The sequence below is a fragment of the Neofelis nebulosa genome, chromosome 10, assembly GCF_028018385.1.
Source record: "Neofelis nebulosa isolate mNeoNeb1 chromosome 10, mNeoNeb1.pri, whole genome shotgun sequence".
NCBI classification, from domain to species: Eukaryota; Metazoa; Chordata; class Mammalia; order Carnivora; family Felidae; genus Neofelis; species Neofelis nebulosa.
In genome coordinates this window covers 103676984-103699565 of record NC_080791.1, presented here as the reverse complement: position 1 = coordinate 103699565, position 22582 = coordinate 103676984, and the positions used below count along the sequence as shown (strand labels likewise).

The following is a 22582-nucleotide window of genomic DNA, read 5'->3' as shown; positions in this document are numbered from 1 at the left end:
TAAGCTGAAGCCAGATGCTTAACTGACTGAGCCACCCAGGTGCCCTTCCTCCTTTCTGATCTTTATGCTTTTTATTTCCCTTTCTTGCCATAGAATAATTCTTAGAATTTCCAGTGCTGTGTTGAATATGGTAGGGAAAATGGGCATTCTTGCCTTGTTCCTGACCATAGGGAGATAGCATTTAGTCTTTCATCATTAAATATATCAGCTATAGTTGTTTATTTCAAATGTTATTTACCAAGTTCTTCTATTCCTAATTTTCTGAGACTTTTTTTGTCATGAACATTTATTTTTACCAAATGCTTTTTCTGCATCAATTGGTATGATCATGTGATTTGTCTTCCTTAGTCTGTTAATATGGAAGATTGCATTGATTGATTTTCAAATAATGAACCAGATTTATATCCCTGAAATAAACTCCACTTAGTCATCAGGAGTAATTTTTAAAAATATTGCTGGATTCTAATTGTTAATAGTTTGAGGCTTTGGAGGTATAAAATTATGAAAGATATTGGTTTGTACTTCTCTCTCTCTCTCTCTCTCTCTACTATCTTTATATGGTTTTGGTATCAAAATAATACTAGCTTTATGAAATGAACTCTCTCTTATTTTCCAGAAAATATTTTTGTAGTATTGATGTTAATTCTTCTTTAAATATTTGGTAGAATTCTCCAGTTTATTAGTGAACAGTATTATGTTTTAAATTTCAAATTTCAATTTGTATAACATGATAAAAAAGCAGTTGACTTCTGTATAGTAATTGTGTGCCTTGCAACCTGTTACAATTTCTTATTCCTTCCAGGAGGTTTGCTGTTGTTGATTCTTTGGAATTTTACACATAGTACATAGATAATCATGTCATCTGTGAATAAAGATAATGTTATATCTTTCTTCTTAATTAGTATCACTTTTGCACCTTTTTTTTTTGTCAAATTGCATTAGCTAGGATTTTCATTATGATAATAAATAGGTGAGGGCAGACATCCTTGCCTTGTTTCTGATCCTAGCGAAGAAGCATCCAGTTTCTCACCATGAAGTATGATATTAGCTGTAGGTTTTGTAGATGTTCTTTATCAACCTGCGGAAGTTCTCCTCTATTCCTAGTTTGCTGAGAGTTTTTATAAGTGGGTGTTGGAATTTGTCGAATGCTTTTTCTGCATCTGTTGATATAATCATGTCGCTTTTATTCTTTACCCTGCTCATGTGTCCTTACATCAATAAATTATATCAAATAATTTTTTAAGGTTGAATCAGCCTTGGATGCCTAGAATAAATCCCCTCTGCTGATTTTAATCTGTATTTTTTTCACTGTAAGAAACCAAAACTATGAACATAAGTTTTCTGACTTCTGTGAATCTTTTATAAAATTACTGAACCTGAAGGCAGTCTTTGAGACCTCCTGAACTTGTGCCCTGTAACAGTTTTGGCCAACAGGGAGCTCAGAAGCTAAAATGGCCAATTAGAGATGGCCCACCTTTGCCCTTTGCCATGTAATTTAACATACTCACAGGGTCCAGGAATTAGGATGTGGATGTCTCTGTACGGATGCTGTCCACATTGTCCATGTGACTCACTTGTGATCTTTTGTCCTGCTCATACTCAGTCCTGGGTGCATCACTTCTATAAGAGACAGTGTCTTATAAGAGACAGTGTTTGGCTGCAGCCGACATTGTGACTTCAGAAATCTGAGAGAACCCACCACATAATGGGCAGTTTTCTGGATGCATGGTCACCTGATATCTCAAGATCGGGTGTTCCATCGTTAATGTGGGCCAGTAACACACCAGGATTTGCTATGCAAAAGGCATACGATTTTGCACTGCACATGGCATGATATGGCTTCAGAACCCCAGGAGTCTGCATTGTGATTCTCCCACTTGGGTTTGCCATAAACGCCACATGGTATCTTTTTTTTTTTTTTTTCAATATATGAAATTTATTGTCAAATTGGTTTCCATACAACAGCCAGTGCTCATCCCAAAAGGTGCCCTCCTCAATACCCATCACCTGCCCTCCCCTCCCTCCCACCCCCCATCAACCCTCAGTTTGTTCTCAGTTTTTAAGAGTCTCTTATGCTTTGGCTCTCTCCCACTCTGACCTTTTTTTTTTTTGTTTTCCTTCCCCTCCTCCATGGGTTTCTGTTAAGTTACATGGTATCTTTTTTAAAAATGTTTAATTATTTAGAGAGAGAGAGAGTGCATTCAAGTAAGAGTGGGGGAGGGGCAGAGGGAGAGGGAGAGAAAGAATCCTAGGTAGGCTCCATGCTGAGCGTGGTCGATCCCATGACCGTGAGTCACGACCTGAGCTGATATCAAGAGCTGGATGGCTAACCGATTGAACCATCCAGGCACTCCGACTCCACATGGTATCTTTGCCCTCATCTGACACTTGTGATATAGAGTCAGCCAGGAGGATGCACCATCCAAGTGACAGCACTGTTTTCCTTTGTTTGCTTTTGTTTCGTTTTTCCATAACCAGAGTCTACAGAACCTTTATTTATTTATTTATTTATTTATCTATCTATCTATCTATCTATCTATCTATTTATTTATTTATTTAGAGAGCACATGAGAGCAAGAGTAGGGGAGGGACAGACTGAGAAGGAGAGAGAGAATCCTAAGCAGACTCCATGCTGTCAGTAAGGATCCCGACGCAGGGGATCAAACTTTGAGGGCTCAAACTCACAAACCCTGAGATCATGACTTGAGCTGAAACCAAGAGTCGGGGCACTTAACCGACCAAGCCACCTTATTTATTTTTTTAAAGTAATCTCTACATCCAACGTGGGGCTTGAACCCACAACCCCAAGATCAAGAGTCATACACTCTACTGAATGAGCCAGCCAGGAGCCCCTGCAGAACCTTTTTGTAATCTGAGCCTAATTTAAAGCCAGCACCTGTCACCCTATAAATGGGCTAAAGCAGTATACCCAGGTATGGACTATGCTACCTTCAGAAACCAAAGAGGCAGTGTATCTCCTTCTTCATAGTGAGGCACACAGGATTCAACAGTTTATCTCTTACTTTGGGTGAGATGTCCTGGCACATCCCTGATTTAGTGGGCTGCTGATTCTTCATAGAGTCGATCTCCATTGGCTACTTGTCGCTCCTCTGGCCTGATTAGCATGATGTCACTGACAGAGTGGATTGATGTGATGGTCAGCAGGACGCACAAATAGTCCAGACTTTTCCTATCTATATTGTATCAAACAGAGTGCTAATATAGTCTTGGGCAAAACTGAAAAAACATGCCATCGTCTAGTCCATGTGAGTTGAACGGCTTATGATGCCCTTTTCTGATAGTGGCACAAAAGAGCACATTAATCCAGTCAATGGCCGAATACCATGTTCTTGGGGCAGTGCTGATTTACTCTAGCAAAGATACCACATGTGGCATTGTGGTGCCTGTCACTCACTCAGTTTGACTTGGCAGCTGTCAACTGCTGTCCTTCAGACTCACTAGCTTCCCACAGGGGTCAACTGATAAATTAAACGTATGTATGATAAAGACCTTTATTTCTATATTCTTCAGATCCTTAAGGGTCACATTTATTTATTTATTTACTTACTTATTTAAATTTTTTTTTTATTTGAGAGAGAGAGAGAGAGAGAGAGAGGGAGGGAGCACGACCTGGGAAGATGGGCAGAGGGAAGGAAAGAGAGAATCCTAAGCAGGCTCCATGTTCAGTGTGGAGCCCAACGCGGGCTGGATCCCACCACCCTGGGATCATGACCTGAGCCGAATTCAAGAGTCAGCCGCTCAACTGACCGAGCCACCCAGGGTCCCCACGCACTAATTTATTTTCATGCCCCCTATACATCAATGAAAAATGGGGACAGGGTTCTCTAAAAACTTATAGTGCTGATGAGGTACAAGTTGGACTTCAGGATTTGATACAGGACACAGCACTAGTAAACATCCCTAGCTGCTGGCTGGGACACTCAGAGAACGTTCTGGAAGTGGTGCACACCAGAGGTAGACAGCCTTCTGTGACTCGGTCTGCAGTCACTTTTGTCCCTGACCACGTTTAGATGATCTGATTGCATTCTGTCAGAAGCTAGGGAGACTTCCTGGAGGAAAACAATAAAATCCAGGTGATACGTAGGTGATAATGCAATTTCTACTTTTTCATGTAAAATGCAAGGATGATGCCTAAGCCAGGCCGGCTAAGCTCCTGAATATACATACCATTAGTATTTGACTTCCAAGGCCTTTGGATCCTTCCTTTGTTAGTAAATGAGTCTGAGTGGAACTGCCTTAAAAAGGAGATGCCAGATGAAAAAGACCTCCTGACTCCTGAGGTCAGTTTCCACGCAGGTTGGTTTAGCAACAGGTCAATGGCAGCCTTTGTTTAGAAGGGGTGCGCTAGTGGCTGCGTCCAGCAGGTGGCGACGTTGTATCAGGAAGTGGCTTTTCTGAGTGCTCCAGTTGCCTGTTTTTAACCCAAATTGGGATTTTCCTTTCTTCTTTGGAAGTTTTATATTATTTTTGCTGGAATATTCGGAGGGGACAGGGAAGTGGCTTGGGGACAGGCTATATGTCCAACACGAAGCAGTTCCTTAACAGGAGACTCTTCCGTGGCACTTCGGAGATGGGAAGTCCATCATTCCACAACATATCAACTCTACAACAGCAATCATTGAATCCACCCAAAGTAACCATCCACAGGATCACTTCAGCTTTCCTTCCCCACCTCAATCTTGCCTAAACCCCATTACTTGAGTTAGAGTGCCTTTCTTCCCATACAAGTGCAATGAAAAGCAAAGGTTCCATCCAGGAGCCCAGGGAAGCTCAGGGTGGTGATCGGGGGTCAGGCTAGGGAGGATGGGGAAGGAGGAGAGAACGAACAGCTGTCAGTCTTTTTCCCTTCTTTCTTCTCGCTCCAAAGTCAGCACCTAAACCCTGGAGGTGGGTCCTCTCCCTGTACCTCTCAGTGCCTAATGAGCATCAAGGCCCAGGGACCACTTTCTGCCCCTACGCAAGCTGCCTGAGCTCTACCCATCAGTCCTTGGGGCCTTTAATCACTCCTGTGCCCAGAACCTTTTCCTCTTCTGGGACAGGGTAGTTCGGTGATTTGGGCACCTGAGTTCAACAGGGCCATAAATTTGGGTCCTCCCTCCCGGATTCACACACGTGTATACAGACTTTGGTCCCCCTTGGGGGCAGGGTGAGCTCAGCTCCATCTCCAATGATTTCTCCAAAATCAGCTGAGGTTTTGGTAGAGAGGAAAAGCATCAGGGGTGAGGAGGGAGAGGAGAGTCACTATATGCTTCTAAATTTGTTTTCAGTAGCTGCCGGTGATTTGGGTGGACCAAATAAACTTTTAATGTGTTAGCTGTTCCCGAAGCTAGTTGCAGTGAGCATCCTGGACAGAGTCCGGGGGTTGAGTGGACGCAGTGAAGGAACCGGAGAGACCTGAGGGCTGGCAAACACGTGACAAAGTCGGCCCCTGCTGGTTAAGGAGTGAGGGAGGTGATGGCAAAAGAGACAGGGCTCTGAAATGGGCTGCAGCCTGCAGGGAAACTGATCGGCTTGATGCTTCTTACCCCTCATTCCTTTGGCCCACCACCCCAACTGTCCCATCTGGGGCTTTTCAGATCAGCACGTCTTCCTTTCCTTCTTCTCCTCCACCACCTCCTGCTCCTCTCTTTTTCGCCCCACACAGCCTTCTTTCTGGTGTACACGAAACCTCTCTCTCCTTTCCCTTATATGGACCTCAGTCATTGGTTTTCCAGTCCACCCTAAATCCAGGATGGTCTCACCTAGAGATCCTAAAGTTACCAGCAGTTAGGAGTTGGACATATCTTTTTGGGAAACACAGTTCAAGCCACTCCAGCTTCTTTTTCTGTGATGTCACTTAAATATCAATATATTTCTTCCCACAAAAGAGTCCTGGTTCATATTTCCCTATGTTTCTGGTCTCCTCTCTCGATTTCAGAAGTTCAGAGCTCATAAGTACTATGAGGATAATTCAGTGGCATTATTCTGCTGACAGAATCCAGACTGATACTAAAGGTACATACAGGGGCACCTGGGTAGCTCAGTTGGTTAGGCATCCAACTTTGGCTCAGGTAACGATCTCATGATCTCACGGTTGGGGAGTTCCAGCACTGCGTGGGGCTCTGTGCAGCCTGGAGCCTGCTTGGGATTCTGTGTCTCCTCTCTCTGCCCCTCCCCCACTCTTGCTGTCTCTTTCTCTCTCTCTCAAAAATAAACACTAATTTTTTTTTTTAATTAAAAAAAAACTGATAACACAAAATGCTAGTGAGGATGTGAAGCGATGTGAACTTGCATTCACTGCTGGTGGGAATGCCAAACGGTCCGGCCACATTGGAAGATAGTTTGGCAGATACTTACAAAGTTAAACATAATTTTACCATACAGTCCAGCAATCACACTCTGAAGTATTTACCCAATGGAGTTGAGAACTTATGTTCACACAAACATCTGTACACAAATACTTATAGCAGCTTTATTCATATACACCAAACACTGAAGCAAAAGGTATCTTTCAAAAGGTGAACGAATACACAAACTGTGGTATATCCATAGAACAGAATATTATCCAGTGGCAAAAAAAAATAAATGAGCTATCAAGCCACGAAAAGATGTAGAGGAACCTTAGTGGAATATTGTTCAGTGCAAGAAGTCAAGCTGAAAAGGCTACATACTATCTGATTCCACTTAAGTGACATTCTGGCAAAGGCAAAACTATAAACACAGTAAAAGGATCAGTGATCACCACTGGTTCAGGGGAGTGGCAGGGTTGAGCAGCTGAAGCAGAGGGGACTTTTAGGCTGCTAAAATGATTCCGTATAATATCATAATGCTGGATACATGACATTATGCACTTGTTAAGACCCACAGAACATACAGCATGAAGAGTGAACCTTAATGTACGCAAATTTTAAAAGTCACTTAGGTTGAGAGATGAAAGGAAAGCATGGAGACTTTGACAAGAGAATCTAACTGCACTACAAATGTACAAAAACACCTCACTGAAGGGCGTGGCAGGAAAGGTGCTGACCCCAGGAACTTTGGAAGTGAGTCTATAAGACTAAACACACACTGTACTCATTTTTTCCTGTCCTGCTGCAGGTGAACAACTCTGATACTGCTCTGCATGAAAACTGAATTAAGCAGTTAAGTCAATGGGTGGGGGATGGTAGGAGCCACGTTTCTCACTGTTGAACTAGGACTTCACAGATGACCAAGGCAGGAGGCAAAAATGATCCAGGTGGTACTGGAGTTGGAGACATCGGTAAGAATGTTTAACTTACTGTACATACAGGCAGTTACATATAGAAATGTTTGTAGAAAGGCACCTGGGGGGCTCAGTTGGTTGAGCGTCTGACTTTGGCTCAGGTCATGATCTCACAGGGCATGAGTTCAAGCCCCACATCGGGCTCTGTGCTGACAACTCAGAGCCTGGAGCCTGCTTCAGATTCTGTGTCTCCTTCTCTCTCTGTGTCCCTCCCCAACTCATACTCTGTCTCTTTCTCTCAAAAATGAATAAACATTAAAAAAAAATTTTTTAAAGAAATGTTTGTGGATATGCATATATGCAGTGGTTCCTCCCACCCCTCATCTGCAGGGTATATATCCCACGATCCCCTAGGGGACGGTACCAAACCCTATATAGATACGCTTTTTCCTGTACACACCTACCTATGATAAAGTGTAATTTATAAATTAGGCACAGTAAGAGATTAACAATAACTGATAATAACATAGAACAATTATAATAATGTACTATAATAAAAGCTATGTAAATACCGTCTACCTTTCAAAATACCTTATTGTACTGTACTCTTCCCTCTTCTCGTTATGATGATGTAAAGTGCCTACCTGACGAGACGAAGGGAGGTGGATGGCATAGGCATTGTGATGCAGCATTAGGCTACCATTGACCTTCTGGCAATAAGTCAGAAGGAAGATCATTGGCTTCTTGACTGCCGTTGACCCCAGGTAACTGAAGCCCCAGAAAGTGAAACCAAGAATAAGCTGGGGAGGCTGACTATACAGGAGTTAATACACACACGTATTCCTTTGCTTTGTCTGCTGAGCGGGCGTAGAAGAAATAATACCCCACTCGCAAAAGCATACCTAGTGCCCAGATGTTGATTTCAAATACACTTCTCCAATAAAAGTAACCAAAGGCTCCTAGAAATGGCTGATGATGCAACTGGGTCAGGTAATACACAAGAGGAGCCTAGAGCATCTCGTAGGACCACAACATAAGAAAGTGCTTAGAAAAACCAGGAAACAAACACAACACACTCTTGGGAATATGTCAAAGAGGGCACCAGAGCCAAATGAAAGTGCTCCCAATGACCAAAGCAGGAACAATCTGAGAAATACAACAAAGTAATTTGGATTATAACTCAACATGTATCTATGAGTCCACACTGGTACAATAAATAGGAAAGAAGAAGCAAATCTCCCATGGTGAATAAATTATGTAGAGACTCCAGGAGTTCCCTACATAAGGAAGAGAAGAAGGATGCCCCACTCCTTAGGTGTGGGCTGTGAATAAAACTTCCTTCCAAAAAGTACATTATAGAAAGGAGGGGAAAGGAGTAAATTTACAGTAGAGAAACCTGATAGACATTATCTTGGCCAGGGTATCAAAGGCAACACCAAATCATAACTCAGGTGGATACTATGTACCCTTGATACAATATAGTGAAAAAGTACTTTGCCCCACTGGTTTTACTCTCCAAACCCCACAACCACAGTCTAATTACCAGACAAATTCCAATAGAAGGACATCCCACAAAAATACCTGACCAGTACTCTTACTAACTGTCAAGGTCACTGGTCAAAGCCTGAGAACCTGCAACAGCCACAAGGAAGGAGCCTTAGGAGACATAACAACTAAATGCAACACACATACGATCCTAAAACAAAAAAGGTCATTAGGTAAAAACTAAGGGCATACGAATAAAGTAATATGATCTTTCAGATAGTCTCTTTGCCCTAATAGCCTATAAAAAGAGTGGATATTACCCTGTGAGTTTCAGAACACATATATCCTGAGTTTCAGTAATACGAGGATTTTGGAAATTCTAAAGATTTTGTTTGAAATTATTTCCAATCAAGCATTTAGTTCCTTAATTAAGATTAACAGTAGCCCTAAGTTGTGCTACTGACAGACCCACACGTTTTCTAAGCACTTACTTGCCTCTTCCAGACACTGGGGATAATGAGATGAACACTCATAATGAATGTCCTTCCTTCAAGCAACTGAACTTACAGGAAGACACAGAAATGGGGGGAAAAACCCCACAGCAGTTACACTAGAGTTAGTGTCATAATCTCATCGTCGTTCATGTTACTTGACTTTAAAATAGGGATAATGGCCCACCTGCTAGGATTAGTCTTCACGTGCTTAGAAAAGTGGTTAAAGCTTAAACAAACTTAAAGCTAGTAAACAAACTTAATTCTCACCATCCTCAATCCTCATCACTCACCATTTCTACATCTTGCGGACTTATGCATACTTCTGTATACCACTGTCTGTGTTTTTCCTTAATATCAAGGAGGATGGATTCCAGAGTAGAGCCAAATTCAATGACATGAGATGATAACCCAATTTCGTTATCACAAGTGAAGCCAGCAGTATGCATGGCCACCAATGAACCTTCTGAATCAAGCACTGGGGAGCCAGAAGCCCCAAAGTAAAAAGAGGTGTCATAGGTAATCACATCAGGACTGTGAGCTATTTCCTCGAAGGTTTTTCGAGTGCACATATGGATGTATTGCATCCCATAATTGCAACCCTCTCCCTTTCCAGCCTGAAGATATTCCTCATATTTCTTTTTTCGCTGACACTGAGAGATCACTGTACAAGCATCACTAGACTTTTCCTCTCCATTTGGATGGCCAATGATGTATATCAACCCGGTAGGTGGTGCACGAGCAATTCTACTATAGAGTCCCAAAGGTACTTGTTGTCCGTTTGCCTTCAGTTTCAGAACAGCATAATCAAGGGTGGCATCAGATATCTCAAACCACGGTTCAAGGAAAAAGCAGTTCTCATCTTTCTCGGGGAAGCTGTTATAACGAAATGTCACCCTTGCGCATTGACCAATCATGTCTGCCCACTTACTTGGCTCTATTCCTTCCCCCATAAAGTCACTTACTACGTGTCGACAGGTGAAAATGAACAACTCTTTGAAAACATAGCAGGTGGCACAACCCTTATTTCCATTGTTGTCCCATGACAGGTACCCCACCGAGTTACCGACAAGAGAAAGAAAGTTGTGCACTCGGATCGGGGTGGAGTTTCTCGTCATTTTCCCAAACTTTACTTTAAGTAATTTAAATAATGAGGTTTTGCTCTTTTTACTTTTCATTTCCTTCTTGAAGTTTTCTCTGATTTTTTCGCTTTCTCTTTTCAAACTGGGGTACTGATCCACAATTTCTTCTCTCAGCACACTGGTGTTTCCTTTCTCTGATTCCGACTTTTGAGCGGCTACTGCCCTGGAGCTCATTCCTTTCTCTACCTCAACCTCAAAGAGCTTGCCTTCCAGGTCGTCCACGGTCTGTGTGCTTTCTAGAATGGAGTCCAGGTTTCTGATGAGCCTCCAATCCTCTTTCTCCAGAAAGGAGAGAAACCTGCCGTCCTTGCACAGAGCATCCTTGATGGTTTCTCCTCTGAAAGCATAGACGCAGAGTTTGCACCCTTCTTTGTGAAGCTGCCTGCGTTTGACGATCCTTTTCTTTCTCTTCCCGATTGCGTGAATATAAAATTTGACACAGTCAGCGGATGCCTTTTCATGCCGGCCAAATACCTGGTTCCCTTCTTTCTGCTTACTTCTACTTCGGACAAATGTGATTTGTACATGGCAGCTCTCGGGGAAACAACTGAGGGGCATTCCAAGATTTATGTACCCTTCAATTCCTTCTTTGCCAACCGCCAGCATTTCTTTGCCCTGCTGAGTTTCTATCTCCTCCTTGACAGCCTTCAGAGTGTTGAGGGCCGCATAGAAGCTCTTCTCTTCACTATGTGTGAGCTTGTGTTTCCTGGGGTTTACAGCCAAGGTAATGTAAATTGTCTTGTTGGGGGGCACAGTCTGGTCTTTGGGTCCTAGTGCCTGGATGTTAGTTATATCTTTTGGACCTTTTTTAGAGCCCCTCTTCATTGGAGAAATACTGGAATGACTCTCTTGTCCTTTATTGACCTAAAAATAAATGTGAAATATTTTAAAACTCTGATTACAACCTTACACAAGGAGGGTTAATCAAATAGCAGAAATTTAATGAAAAATTAAGAGCATTTGATTTCTGTATCTAAATGATACATGTTCTATGCATCGGGGCCTAGGGGTCAACAGACACAAGTTTATATGGCAGCAATGCCATTTACTGATAATGGGAATGACAATGGCAGGATTGTTGTAAAGATTCAATGTAATGTCATGTGTGACAATACCTAACACAATGACCAGCACATTAATGCGTTAGCTTTCATTTTCCTTTCGTGATGCTGCTAATATTCTGGATCAGGAAAAAAAAAAAAAAAGGAGCATAAGGTAATATAACTTTACTCTCCACATAACATACAAACTCTCAAAGACCATCTCTTCAGCCCCATCCTGTCGGAAACATCCTTGTCACACACCCTATGGGGACAGTGTAATGGATTTCCAAAGATTCCTGGGCAGATACAGACATTTTCAAAGAGAGAACAATGGGGTGCCTGGGTGGCTCAGTTGGTTAAGTGTCCAACTCTTGATCTGAGCTCAGGTCTTGATCTCACAGTTTTGAGGTTGAGCTGTGCGTTGGTGCGGAGCCTACTTAAAAATTTTTTTAAAAATATAAAAAAGAGGGGCTCCTGGGTGGCGCAGTCGGTTAAGCGTCCGACTTCAGCCAGGTCACGATCTCGCGGTCCGTGAGTTCGAGCCCCGCGTCAGGCTCTGGGCTGATGGCTCGGAGCCTGGAGCCTGTTTCCGATTCTGTGTCTCCCTCTCTCTCTGCCCCTCCCCCGTTCATGCTCTGTCTCTCTCTGTCCCAAAAAAATAAATAAAAAATGTTGAAAAAAAAAAATTAAAAAAAAAAATATATAAAAAAGAGGGGCATCTGGGTGGCTCAGTTAAGTGTCCGACTTTGGCTCAAGTCATGGTTTCACAGGTCATGAATTCGAGTCCTGCACTGGATTCTGCTGTCAGCACTGAGTCTGCTTCAGATCCTCTGTCCCCCTCTCTCTGCCCCTCTCTAGGTCACACACTCTCTCTTTCTCTCTCAAAAAGAAACATTTAAAAAATAAATAAATAAAATAAAAAATTTAAGAAAGGGAACTGGGTAGTATGTGGCTATTAGCTCACTCTGTCATGAAGTAGAACCAAAAGAAACATAACTAGGCTTGTCTTGGCTTCCCTAGATATTTGGATATTCTAGCTACAACCAGGATAAAAGAAAACAAATGAAAGCTTTTATGTTGCATCCCCAAATTCTCAAAGTTCTCTTCTTGATAATTTCAAGGAGCATTTCAGACTCAGGATAGAATATGATGGTTTGATATGATCACAGAGCCCTGTTATTAGAAAGAACCCTGACTTAATGTCAATAAATGTAAGTCCAAGTCTTCACCCCACTTCTGTCTCAAGCAAGAAGTCATTTCTCTCTCCCCATAAACATAATAAAATCCTCCCTCCCTCCCTAACAAGGTTATGATAAGCATTATTATGTTTTACTTTTTTTTTTTTTTTTTTTTTTTTGAGAGAGAGAGAGACCATGCGAGCAAGGGAGAGAGAGAAAGAATCTCAAGCAGGCTCCAGGCCTAGCACGGAGCCCGATGCAGGGCTTGAACTCATGACTGTGAGTTCATGACCTAAGCTGAAATCACGAGTGGGATGCTCAACTGAGCCACCCAGGTGCCTGGAGGATCATTATTTTAAAATTTGTTTTGTAGACCAGAAAGCACAATATAAATGTAGGTTATTGTTGTGATCAAATACATGAGCCATATTTGGGATAGCATATAGTTTCATGCTATGAAATGGTGTTAATGTTTTTATTCCATAGTTGACTATAATACATGATATTGTACTTTTTGTTGTTGTTGTTCAGGAAGTGTTACAATAGTTTTTACCAAAGGCTGCTTTGATATGGCCAAGATTTATATTAAAACTGGGGTGCCTGGGTGGCTTAATAGGTTGAGCATTTGACTCTTGATTTGGGCTCAAGTCAAGCGTCTGACTCTTGATTTGGGCTCAGGTCATGATCTCAGGGTTCATGAGTTTGAGCCCCACATTAGGCTCCAGGCTAATGGTGCACAACTGGCTTGGGATTCTCTCTCTCTACCTCTCTGTCCCTCCCTCATTCACTCTCTCTCAAAATAAATAAATAAAATTTAAAAAACTATACTAAAACTAAAAAATAGAACAAATGGATAAGAAAGATTTAAAAAAAATTTTTTAATGTTTTATTTACTTTTGAGAGAGAGAGAGAGAGAGAGTACGAGCAGGGCAGGGGCAGGGAGAGAGAAGGAGACACAGAATCCGAAGCAGGCTCCAGGCTCTGAGCTGTCAGCACAGAGCTGGACACGGGGCTCGAACCCACAAACCAAGAGATCATGACCTGAGCTGAAGTCAGATGCTTAACCGACTGAGCCACCCAGGTGCCCCAAGAAAGATTTTAACTTAATATCCTCAACCTACCATGAGGTAATTTCTTGGAAGAGAGAACTATGGCACCCAGTGTCAAGGAGAGCTGTGTCTCGTATCGGTATATTCCATAAATAGTATTTACAAACATACCTGATGAAAATAGTGATCAATTTTCATATTACGCTTTTCATCAAATGCAATCTTCTGTGATCTGCGCTTTGTAGGGCTCATGGTGGCTTAAAGATGAATCGACAGTTCAGCCAAAACACTAGTTTCCCAAAGGTTCAAGAGTTGTGTCTTCGGAGCTGTGTTCACTGTATAGAGGATAATGTTAACAGGGACCCCACATCCCACGCTTCCCCCGTGGGCTCTAGCACCCTCTCTTCAAAGATGTTAACCTAGCAACAGACCCTTTACCAATGACTATAATCACCTCAACAATACAAGGTCCCTTCTATAGAGCACCGCACGTTAGATACCACACTAAATACTTTACAAAAATTATCTCTAATTGCCAATCCCCCCAGATACTGTGCAAAGCAGGTATATTTGCTTTTTGCAGATGAGGAACGTATAACTCAGATCAGGCAGGTGACCCTCAAGGCCCTAGAGCTACGTGGCAGAGATGCAATTCAAACGCAGGTATAAATGCCTTACAGAAGGGTAGTTCTGCAGTTTGAGAATGCGGAAGTATGTTCTAGTTCCACTGATGTCAAAATCTGGCCCCCACTTAAGGTGGGGGTAGCACAGGGATGGTGTAATTACAGAGGAATGGATGGGAAAAGGACCATAAAGGCAAAATAGTCTTGGAATGAGAGTTTACCTGGGAAGAGTCAGGAAGTTTCGTTGCTGCTCGTCTGTTGGTTTTGTTTGTCTGTTTGTTTAAAGGGGTATTTTTCCTTCTATGTTTCTTCTCATGACCCCACAGAAGAGAATGAACAATGTAAATAAAACAGTGCAATTTTCATTAGTAGTAAATAGAACAAAAGCCATAGAGGGCAAAAGCCCTCTGTTTTCAGTATCCCAACATGTACCATGATGCCGGCACGTGGTGAGCTCTCAATACAGACACATTTATAAAGATCCAATGAAGGAATGGAGCCTGCACATGATATGCTATGCCCTATCCTAAGAGCTCTTTATAAATGATCTCATTTAATTCTCCCAACTCTGTGAGATAGGCATTCTTAGTTCTATTTTGTGAATAAAAAAATCTTGAGCATCCGGAGAGACTAAACTATTTACTCAAGGTTACAAAGCTCCAGCATACTTTTGATTACGAACATTTCAAATAGGAACGACAATAAAAAAAGAGAATAGTATAATGATTGATTTGGGCTCAAGTCAAGCATCTGACTCTTGATTTGGGCTCAGGTCATGATCTCATATGCCTAGTGATTGTTCATTTTTTGCCAAATTTGCATCATCTTTTTATTTTACTAGATTATTTTACACTTAGATACATCGTGACATTTTATCCCTAATTATCTCTTTCCAGCTCTACAAATGAAGAACTTTTTCTTGTATAATTACAATACTGATTTGTTTAGACCAAGATCCAACTGAGGTACACAAGCCTGTCTTTAATTGTGTCTCTTGGGGTGCCTGGCCGGCTCAGTCGGAAAAGCATGCAACTCAATCTCGGGGTCGTAAGTTCGAGCCCCATGTTGGGTGTAGAGATTACTTAAAAATAAAAACTTAAATAAAACCCAGGGTGCCTGGGTGGCTCAGTTGGTTAAGCGTCCAACTTGGGTTCAGGTCACGATCTTGTGGTTTGTGGGTTCGAGCCCAGCATCAGGCTCTGTGCTGCCAGCTCAGCTGGGTTCCTTCTCGTTGTTTAACTTATGCTCTAGCCTGTCTGTTTCTTGTCAAGTGGAAGTTCTCAAAGACTGTGCCCTTAACCATTTCACTGTGGAGCAGGAGCCTGGGCTTCATTCTTTACTGGTTATGAGCTACCCAGGAAACTCCAGCGTCTCCGAGCCTAACTCTATTTGTAAAACGAGGCCATAATTCTAAATGAGGTACAGAATATGAAGTTGCTGCATCAATGTTAGTTTTTATATGACCACCTGGATTCAAATATCTGGTTACCACTTACTAGCTGCATGACCTTGGGCCTACTAATTAAGCACTGTCTATCTCATTGTCCACATCTCTAAGACGGGAGGAGTGGTGGAATCTGTCTCTCTGCTTGTGGAGATTAAAAAATACAATTCATATAAAGCCTTTAGAACAGTTCCTGGAACATAACAGGCTGCCCAGTAAATATTACTACTATCACTATTATCAATATCAATATACTTACCACAATTCTTAAACTGCAGAGAACCTGGGGAAACAGAAACAGATACATATCATGGAGCAGTGGGGCTATGTTGTAAGATCCTTGAAGGCAAGAACTTACCGCCCAATAGTTAAGAGAATCTGGGGGTTCAGTGTGCTGTTGAGGATGACCCCAACTGGCGGACTTTGAGACAGGACCCAGGTGATTTAGCAGTGATTATTATATATGGACCAAAAGAAAAAAATATATATATCTATATACATATGTGTGCGTGCATATATATATATATATATATATATATATATATAAAGTGGACAGAAAGAAACGTGACTTTTGAACTATACGGGGGTGAACTGGAGCATTCACAGGGGAAAGACACAAGAGGTTAAGAAAACACCCCAATATCCACCTCCTGCCCCCAACATCATTTCCAGTATCCAGCTGGAACCATATTACAGCAAATGTGAAGTGTCGTTAGCTAGCTCTCATACTCCAGCCCGGTCTTAGAGTTGGAGAAGGCTCTGCTGACCTGAACGACTTGCCCAATGTCCTCCAGTAAGGTGATTAAGAAAGACAGGGACATCTCCTGCCCACCCAGAGGCTCTCTCTTGGAATTCTTCCCGCACTCGTCTCTCTCTTTCGCTCTCCCTCGCTCGCCCCATCTTCCTCCCCTCTCCTCCAGCTTCCTCCCCTCCCCATCTCCTCTGTCTCTTCACGAACTCCTCCTCCCCCTTCCCCCTTTACCCTGGAGCAAGTGCACAGATCTGAGCCAGACAAGAGAGCGATCGATCGGGTCTCGAGGGACCCTAGGCCACCACCCCGCTCCCCGCCCCCTCCCGCACAGGGAGTGACCAGCAGCCGCCACGGAAATAAAAGCCTCCCCCGCGCTCCGCGCGTGGGCGGCTGTGTCCCGCCCAAACCTGCAGGCGCGCGTGCGCTTCCGCTTTCCTGCCCCTCCGCAGGCCTTCGGCACTCGAATCCAGCGCCCTTCCGTGATCGGTGCTTATTGGAGGAAACCAAGGCCTAGGAGCTTCGGCTGGAAGCCCGCCGGGGAGGGGCGCCAGGGATAGCTCGGCGGGCTGTACCCGCGGGAGGCAGGGCTGAGGTTCTAGAACTTTTCCCGCCTTTCGCGACCCGCTGCTCCGCCCACTGCTGGGTTCCTTCCTCTTTTATATCCGCCCGGCTTCTAACAGCCTCTGCCTCTGCCTCCACCCGCCTCTTTCCACCGCCGTCTCTGCGTCTTCGCTTCTTTGGACACCCCGGAAGCGGGCCTGGCTGTTGGGGGTGGGGGCCTCCAGAATAAACTATTAGAAAGCGTGTTTGTCTCAGTCCCTCCTGCCTGTAACGAAACCTTCCGAACTTCATCCCCACTGCCAGTGGAGGGGCCAGACTTAGGGAAGTCAGCGCCTATTCTCTTCCCTATGAACTTTTCTCTGACACAAGTAAAGCCACAACTGACGGCGCTAGAGACCAGTTGTATTGTTAATAAGGCGGATTTTCAAGCGTAGACCTTATAAAGTTTAGGCCAGGTAATCACGAGGATTCCTTAAAAGATTTCTTTACTCCCAGGGACAAAAAAAACTCAGCCCTTGGGGGACCTTCAACAAAAAGCAAGCTGGGGCTGAACCTCACGCAAGATCTGCTGTTCTCACCTTTGAGTTCAGAGAGCGCCGGAGAGAAAGTTAATGGGACCTCAGGACTGCACGGATCCGGAGTTGTGGCAGCAGAAACTGACTAGGTGTTTGCTGGGGCTTCCAAGGATGTCAAATGCTGGCTCCCAGAAATCTCAGCAGAACTACCTGTTGATAAGACAAAGCTAAGCTTACTGCTTCTTGAGGTTTTGGGAAGAAATAGCTTCACAGAACTTTGGTAGCATTTCAGAAGGAGGAGAGCAAGGTTGGGCTATTTATTGAGATTTTGACGTCTGGCTTAAATCAGGTCTTTAATGTGGGGAATTGGTTAGGATAGAGTAAGCACTGGGTGACAGTTTAGAATTGGTGGGTAACAAGGCAAGGATTTTCAAGGTTTGGGATGCCAACTGTACTTTGATGATTTCAACTGAAGAGTGCTTGGGTCTTTGAGGAAGTTCCTGGAATAAACAATAAAGATATTTGCAACTTTCATGTCCCTGGGCAAAACGTTGCTGGGAGAGTAAATTTATTTTGATGAAAACAGTAGATAAATCATACTAATGTAGTTGGCAAGCTATGTGAATGTAGAAGGCTTCAGTGCTCTTAATGATGAACACGATGGAGAACATAATCACCATGTGTCACATATTTTACCCTGGAAAGCAGCTCAGCTCACTCAGGAAAACACATTTGACATGGTTTGTTTGTTACACACAGAATTCAGACACGGAGAGGCTGGACTTAATAGAAAACATTTTCATAACGTTAACGTTGGGTCTTATAAAACACATCAGTTTTAAAAATTAGAACATGCTCTCCCCTTGGGCACTGCAGAAGAAATGCACATCTTTTTTTTTTTTTTTTTTTTTTTTTTACGTTTCCAGGGACAAACCTCAGTCCTTTCAGGATATGATACTATCCAGCTGTATGGGTTTTTTATGCCCCATCTTTCCCAGCCTGAAATTTTTCTGTATCATGTCCCTGTCAGTGAATTTTCTCAAACCTCTAAATCAGCTCCATGACCAAAGGGGTGACTCACCGAATAAAAGAGTTCGTCCCAAATTCCGCTGTCAGTCACCAGTCACTCACAGGAACTTGCGACTTTGGGGTGATCTTTGCCTCCAGCCAGGAATTCCGCCTTCGGGGCAAAAATGGTCTCTGGGCAAGTGGTCTCTGCCCTTCTGGCCAATGAACGAGAGGTCCCGAGTCCCTTTGCTCTCATTGGACGGCAGGTCTCTTACTGCGGAAGCCTACTGGTCGCGCTCTAGCCTCCCCGTGGAGGGCGCGAAAGTGTGTGAACGATGCTCGGCCAATGAGCGTCCGCAAGCCCGGCAGGGGTCTGGGGCGCGGGAGTCTGCGCACCCTCCCTCCGTAAGCGTTCCTAGTCGCGGTGAGCTAGATCTGCCTCACTGCCGTCACTGCCGGCTTCATCCCCCTCCTTTCCCTAGCCCCAAATCCTCGAGACACTCCCTGGGGAGGGGAGGAGGGGCTTAAGAGGGCGCGGGGCGGGAGGCAGGACCCTGGGCGCAAGCCACTGAGGCGGCCCCAGGCCTGTGCGAGGGAACCCACAGTGGAAGTGGGTGGGTGGAAACGCGGCTTCCGGATGCACAACTGTCCCCTCCTGCATATCCTGTTGGGGGTGGAGGCGGAGGCACTAGCCAGGGTTCTGCAGCTTGTCACAAGCTCCAGCGCGCTGGACGAGCTGCTGGTGGGTGAAGAGGCGGGGGACTTGGGCGGCTCTGGCATTCCCAGCAGAGGGGACAGGTCCCAAGACTATGACAGTCAGGAAGAAGCTGCGAATGGAGTTGGAGTGAACGACTTTGTTGTAAATCAATTCTCCAAACGTCCATCCATCTATATATGCAGGAGTTTACAATCTTGATGCAGAAAACGGTATGGACTTTGGGAATATGAATCTCAGAGCTGACAGCTTCAGTAGGGTAGGGCTTGTAGACAGCCTGCTGTTTACGGATCTACCATCAAGAACAGATGTGCACGTATTCCGTGCTGTATTTGAAAATGAACCACGGTTACAACCGTGACAACTTTTCTGCAATTGACAGAGGAATAGATGATGTGTGCAGAAGGATAGGGTTGACAAGTGTGTTAGTAACAACAATATATGTGATAATTTGGGGGAACTGGATTTAATGTGCATACAGTGCACCCAATGTAGCTTCAGTTACTGCTTCCTCTTCTGTGGGTTCTCTAGGGTTTGGTTGGAGTAGCTTTTTAAAAGCCAAAAAGAAACAGAAAACCCAGATTGTACGAAAGTTTCACCACTAAATATCTTCTCTGAATCATTACAAGTTTCTATGCTCCTGAGAGTAATGCATGCAGTGATCATCAAAGAATTAACTTTGGCCGGTCCTTTTTTTTTTTTTTTTTTTTAATTCATTGTAGATTCTGAAAAGGTAAAAACTTCAGTGACAAGAGGTGATAAAAATACGGAGTTGAAATTGCCCAGCCGGATCTATCCGGTTTTGGAGAGCTATCCTGGTGACTTACCAACATTGACCAGCAACCTCCTGGTCCATTATTCCAGCTGACCGGTTAGCATTTGATGGGCTTTTCAGATATTGTCTGGAAACTAAGAAAGGGATCTGAACTATGAAGAAGAGTGATGTTGTCTTTTTTGGTATTATTGAAGCCACTGTATGTGCAGATACTATTGAGTAAGAAAACCTATAACGACAGAAAAATCTAGACAGTCCACTGAGAATGTATTTATGTAGATGTGAATCATTTTCTGTGTCTTTTTCTCTTTCCTTCCCTCCTTCCATTTTTTGCCTTTTGTACATTTCAGTGTTGAAACAAAGTAGTGACTTAGTAGGCAACAGGCTTAACAACACTTTCTAAAACATGGATGTTAAGAATTCAACATTTTGTTTCTATGAAATATTAGTGCACAAGAAGATAATGAAAAGTTGAAATATAAAATATGTTCCTATCTGTGCAATATCTGTGAAACTATACCTACTATGTGGCAAGATATCTATCACTTTTTTCTTAAATATTTCTATTATTTTGTATAGTTTTAACAGTATTTTTAAAACATTTCTGGCTTGGGAAGTTATGTGTTGGCTTCTTGGGGAAAGGGCATAAAATAACAAATATTTCCTAAACCTTAGATATATTTGCAATAAAATATATTTTGCCTTAAGGTAATAGGAAAATAAACATTTTTTGGATGAAAGATTACTGTTACATTTTTTCCCCTTCATAACCCCTACATCTTTTGGTTACTGTATTTTTTTCTTCCAATTTCAGAAAAAAATGAAGTTGTACTTTCAAAGTTACAAAATAGAGCGAGTGAGCACTAAACCAAATAAAATTCACATTGTCAAGATTAGAAACCAAAAAAAGTTTTAAAAAGCTATTTGACCATTAAACTTATTTATGAAAGCGTCCTCTTTTTTTTCTTTTGTCTGCTAAAGACCAGAGTTCTTATAATTACCAGAAAACTAAAAAAAAAAGAAGAAAAAAAAAAAAAGAAAAATAGCTGTATTCCTTGTCAGTGCTTAATCAAACAGGCTATTTCTTAATTCCTAGATTATAGGTACAGAGGACAACTCTTTCCCATCACTAGCCCCAAAGAGTTTTTTCTTCCATAATTAACTTGTAGTCAGTACATAGTTTGGGGGTGGGGGAAGGACCTTTCTCCTTGATGGGAAGGAATTAATTTTTACATGTGAGGTCAACTATAAAGGTAACAGAATGCAATGAGTTTTCTTCCATAAACATAAACACCATTTTATTTCTTGCCTCTTTCTTTTATGCGGCTAGATAGTTAAGAGCAAATGGACTTAACACAGCATCATTTTTATGGTTAATTCCTGGGTGTGTTTATTCTGCTACAGAAATTAACCCTGTTATTATATTCAAAGCTTATACTACTCTGACTTTTTGGAAACATGTAAAAATAACTCTATTGTGGCTTTTCATAGGTTTGTATGGTACTGGGGTCTATAAACATTAATTTTATTTATTTTTTTAAATTTTTTTAACGTTTATTTATTTTTGAGACAGAGAGAGACAGAGCATGAACAGGGGAACAGAGAGAGGGAGACACAGAATCTGAAACAGGCTCCAGGCCCTGAGCTGTCAGCACAGAGCCCGACATGGGGCTCGAACTCACGGACCGTGAGATCATGACCTGAGCTGAAGTCGGCCGCGTAACTGACTGAGCCACCCAGGCGCCCCTAAAAACATTAATTTTAATAAATAACTCATATATTCTAATTTTATTATGGGAAACAGATATGAATAGATACAACAATAATATGCATGGGTATCATTATGCTGTAATAACTGGTCTGTTTGGAGAATGTTTACAGCAACTCTTGAATCCTTACTAGAAAATCTTAATTAGATAATGTTCCTATTAAGGTATTACATAAAACCTGTAAAAGTATAACTTCATCTGCAGTTTTGGTTATTAATTTTTTTTTGCAAGGTCTTCTTGTAGGAAAAGATTATATCATACATGAAGATGCCTTGTTTTCCATTTTTCCTTCAGGATTTATTTTAAAAGCCTTGGCTGCTCCACAAAACACAAACAAAAACCAAAAAAGTAAATAAACAAAAATTCCAGGTTCGTCCTAGTTGATACAAGTTTTTTTGTTTGTTGCCCTAACTCATTCTTTATTATTGAAGGCACTGTAAATAAATACCTGTTTCAATAATCCAAGATATGTGATCAAGTTAAAAATAAATTGTTGGTGGTGTATACAATTTTGTTGTAATTACTTTTGTAGTAATTTGTAAACTGAGAGAGGGGTGTGGGATTCCTTGGCAAAGGTCAGCCAGGCTGTTTGCTTTGGCTGATGGGCTACACTTATGTCTGCCCATGGAAGGAGTCAAGAGGGTGTACAGGCAAACAAAATCTGCTGGGCGACTGGTCTGAGCTCCTACTCTCTGCCTGACACATGCATTTGCTTGTTTCAATTAATATGCTCAATAACCATGTACGGAAGATGTGGTCATCTTCCTGGATTCACAAATCAAATGTTTAGCAAGTATTTGCCCAGAAACATTCTTGTAAGGATTTGAAA

At 42.5% G+C, this 22582-nt stretch overlaps 1 protein-coding gene and 1 long non-coding RNA gene across 5 annotated transcripts; one reads left to right on the top strand and one right to left on the bottom strand.

Annotated features, from left to right (window-relative positions):
- Positions 1-6448: 6448 nt before the first annotated feature.
- FAM111A (FAM111 trypsin like peptidase A) lies at positions 6449-19058 on the bottom strand. 4 transcript variants are annotated; one of them, XM_058689087.1, is made up of 7 exons: positions 18568-19058; positions 17550-17696; positions 16818-17172; positions 15919-15942; positions 14437-14526; positions 13764-13918; positions 6449-11186 (listed from the first exon to the last, which is right to left on the bottom strand). In XM_058689087.1, the coding sequence occupies exons 6-7, from the start codon at positions 13842-13844 to the stop codon at positions 9456-9458; spliced, it is 1812 nt and encodes a 603-aa protein (XP_058545070.1). In that variant the 5' UTR covers positions 13845-13918; positions 14437-14526; positions 15919-15942; positions 16818-17172; positions 17550-17696; positions 18568-19058; the 3' UTR covers positions 6449-9455. The 4 variants fall into 4 exon arrangements, with proteins under 4 accessions (XP_058545070.1, XP_058545072.1, XP_058545069.1 ...); XM_058689089.1 differs by having other exon boundaries at positions 14437-14523; XM_058689086.1 differs by lacking the exon at positions 16818-17172.
- Positions 19059-19185: 127 nt separating this feature from the next.
- Positions 19186-22262, top strand: LOC131487902 (uncharacterized). The gene is made up of 2 exons (XR_009250003.1): positions 19186-19421; positions 19932-22262. It is a non-coding gene; the product is annotated as an uncharacterized LOC131487902 (long non-coding RNA).
- The last annotated feature ends 320 nt before the right edge of the window (positions 22263-22582 follow it).

Bases quoted from the DNA above. Each gene is read 5' to 3' on its own strand.
- FAM111A (XM_058689087.1), bottom strand. From the start codon at position 13,844: ATGAGCCCTACAAAGCGCAGATCACAGAAGATTGCATTTGATGAAAAG. The intron at 11,187-13,763 runs GTATGTTTGTAA...ATTTATTTTTAG, and splicing joins TTGATCACTATTTTCATCAG to GTCAATAAAGGACAAGAGAG.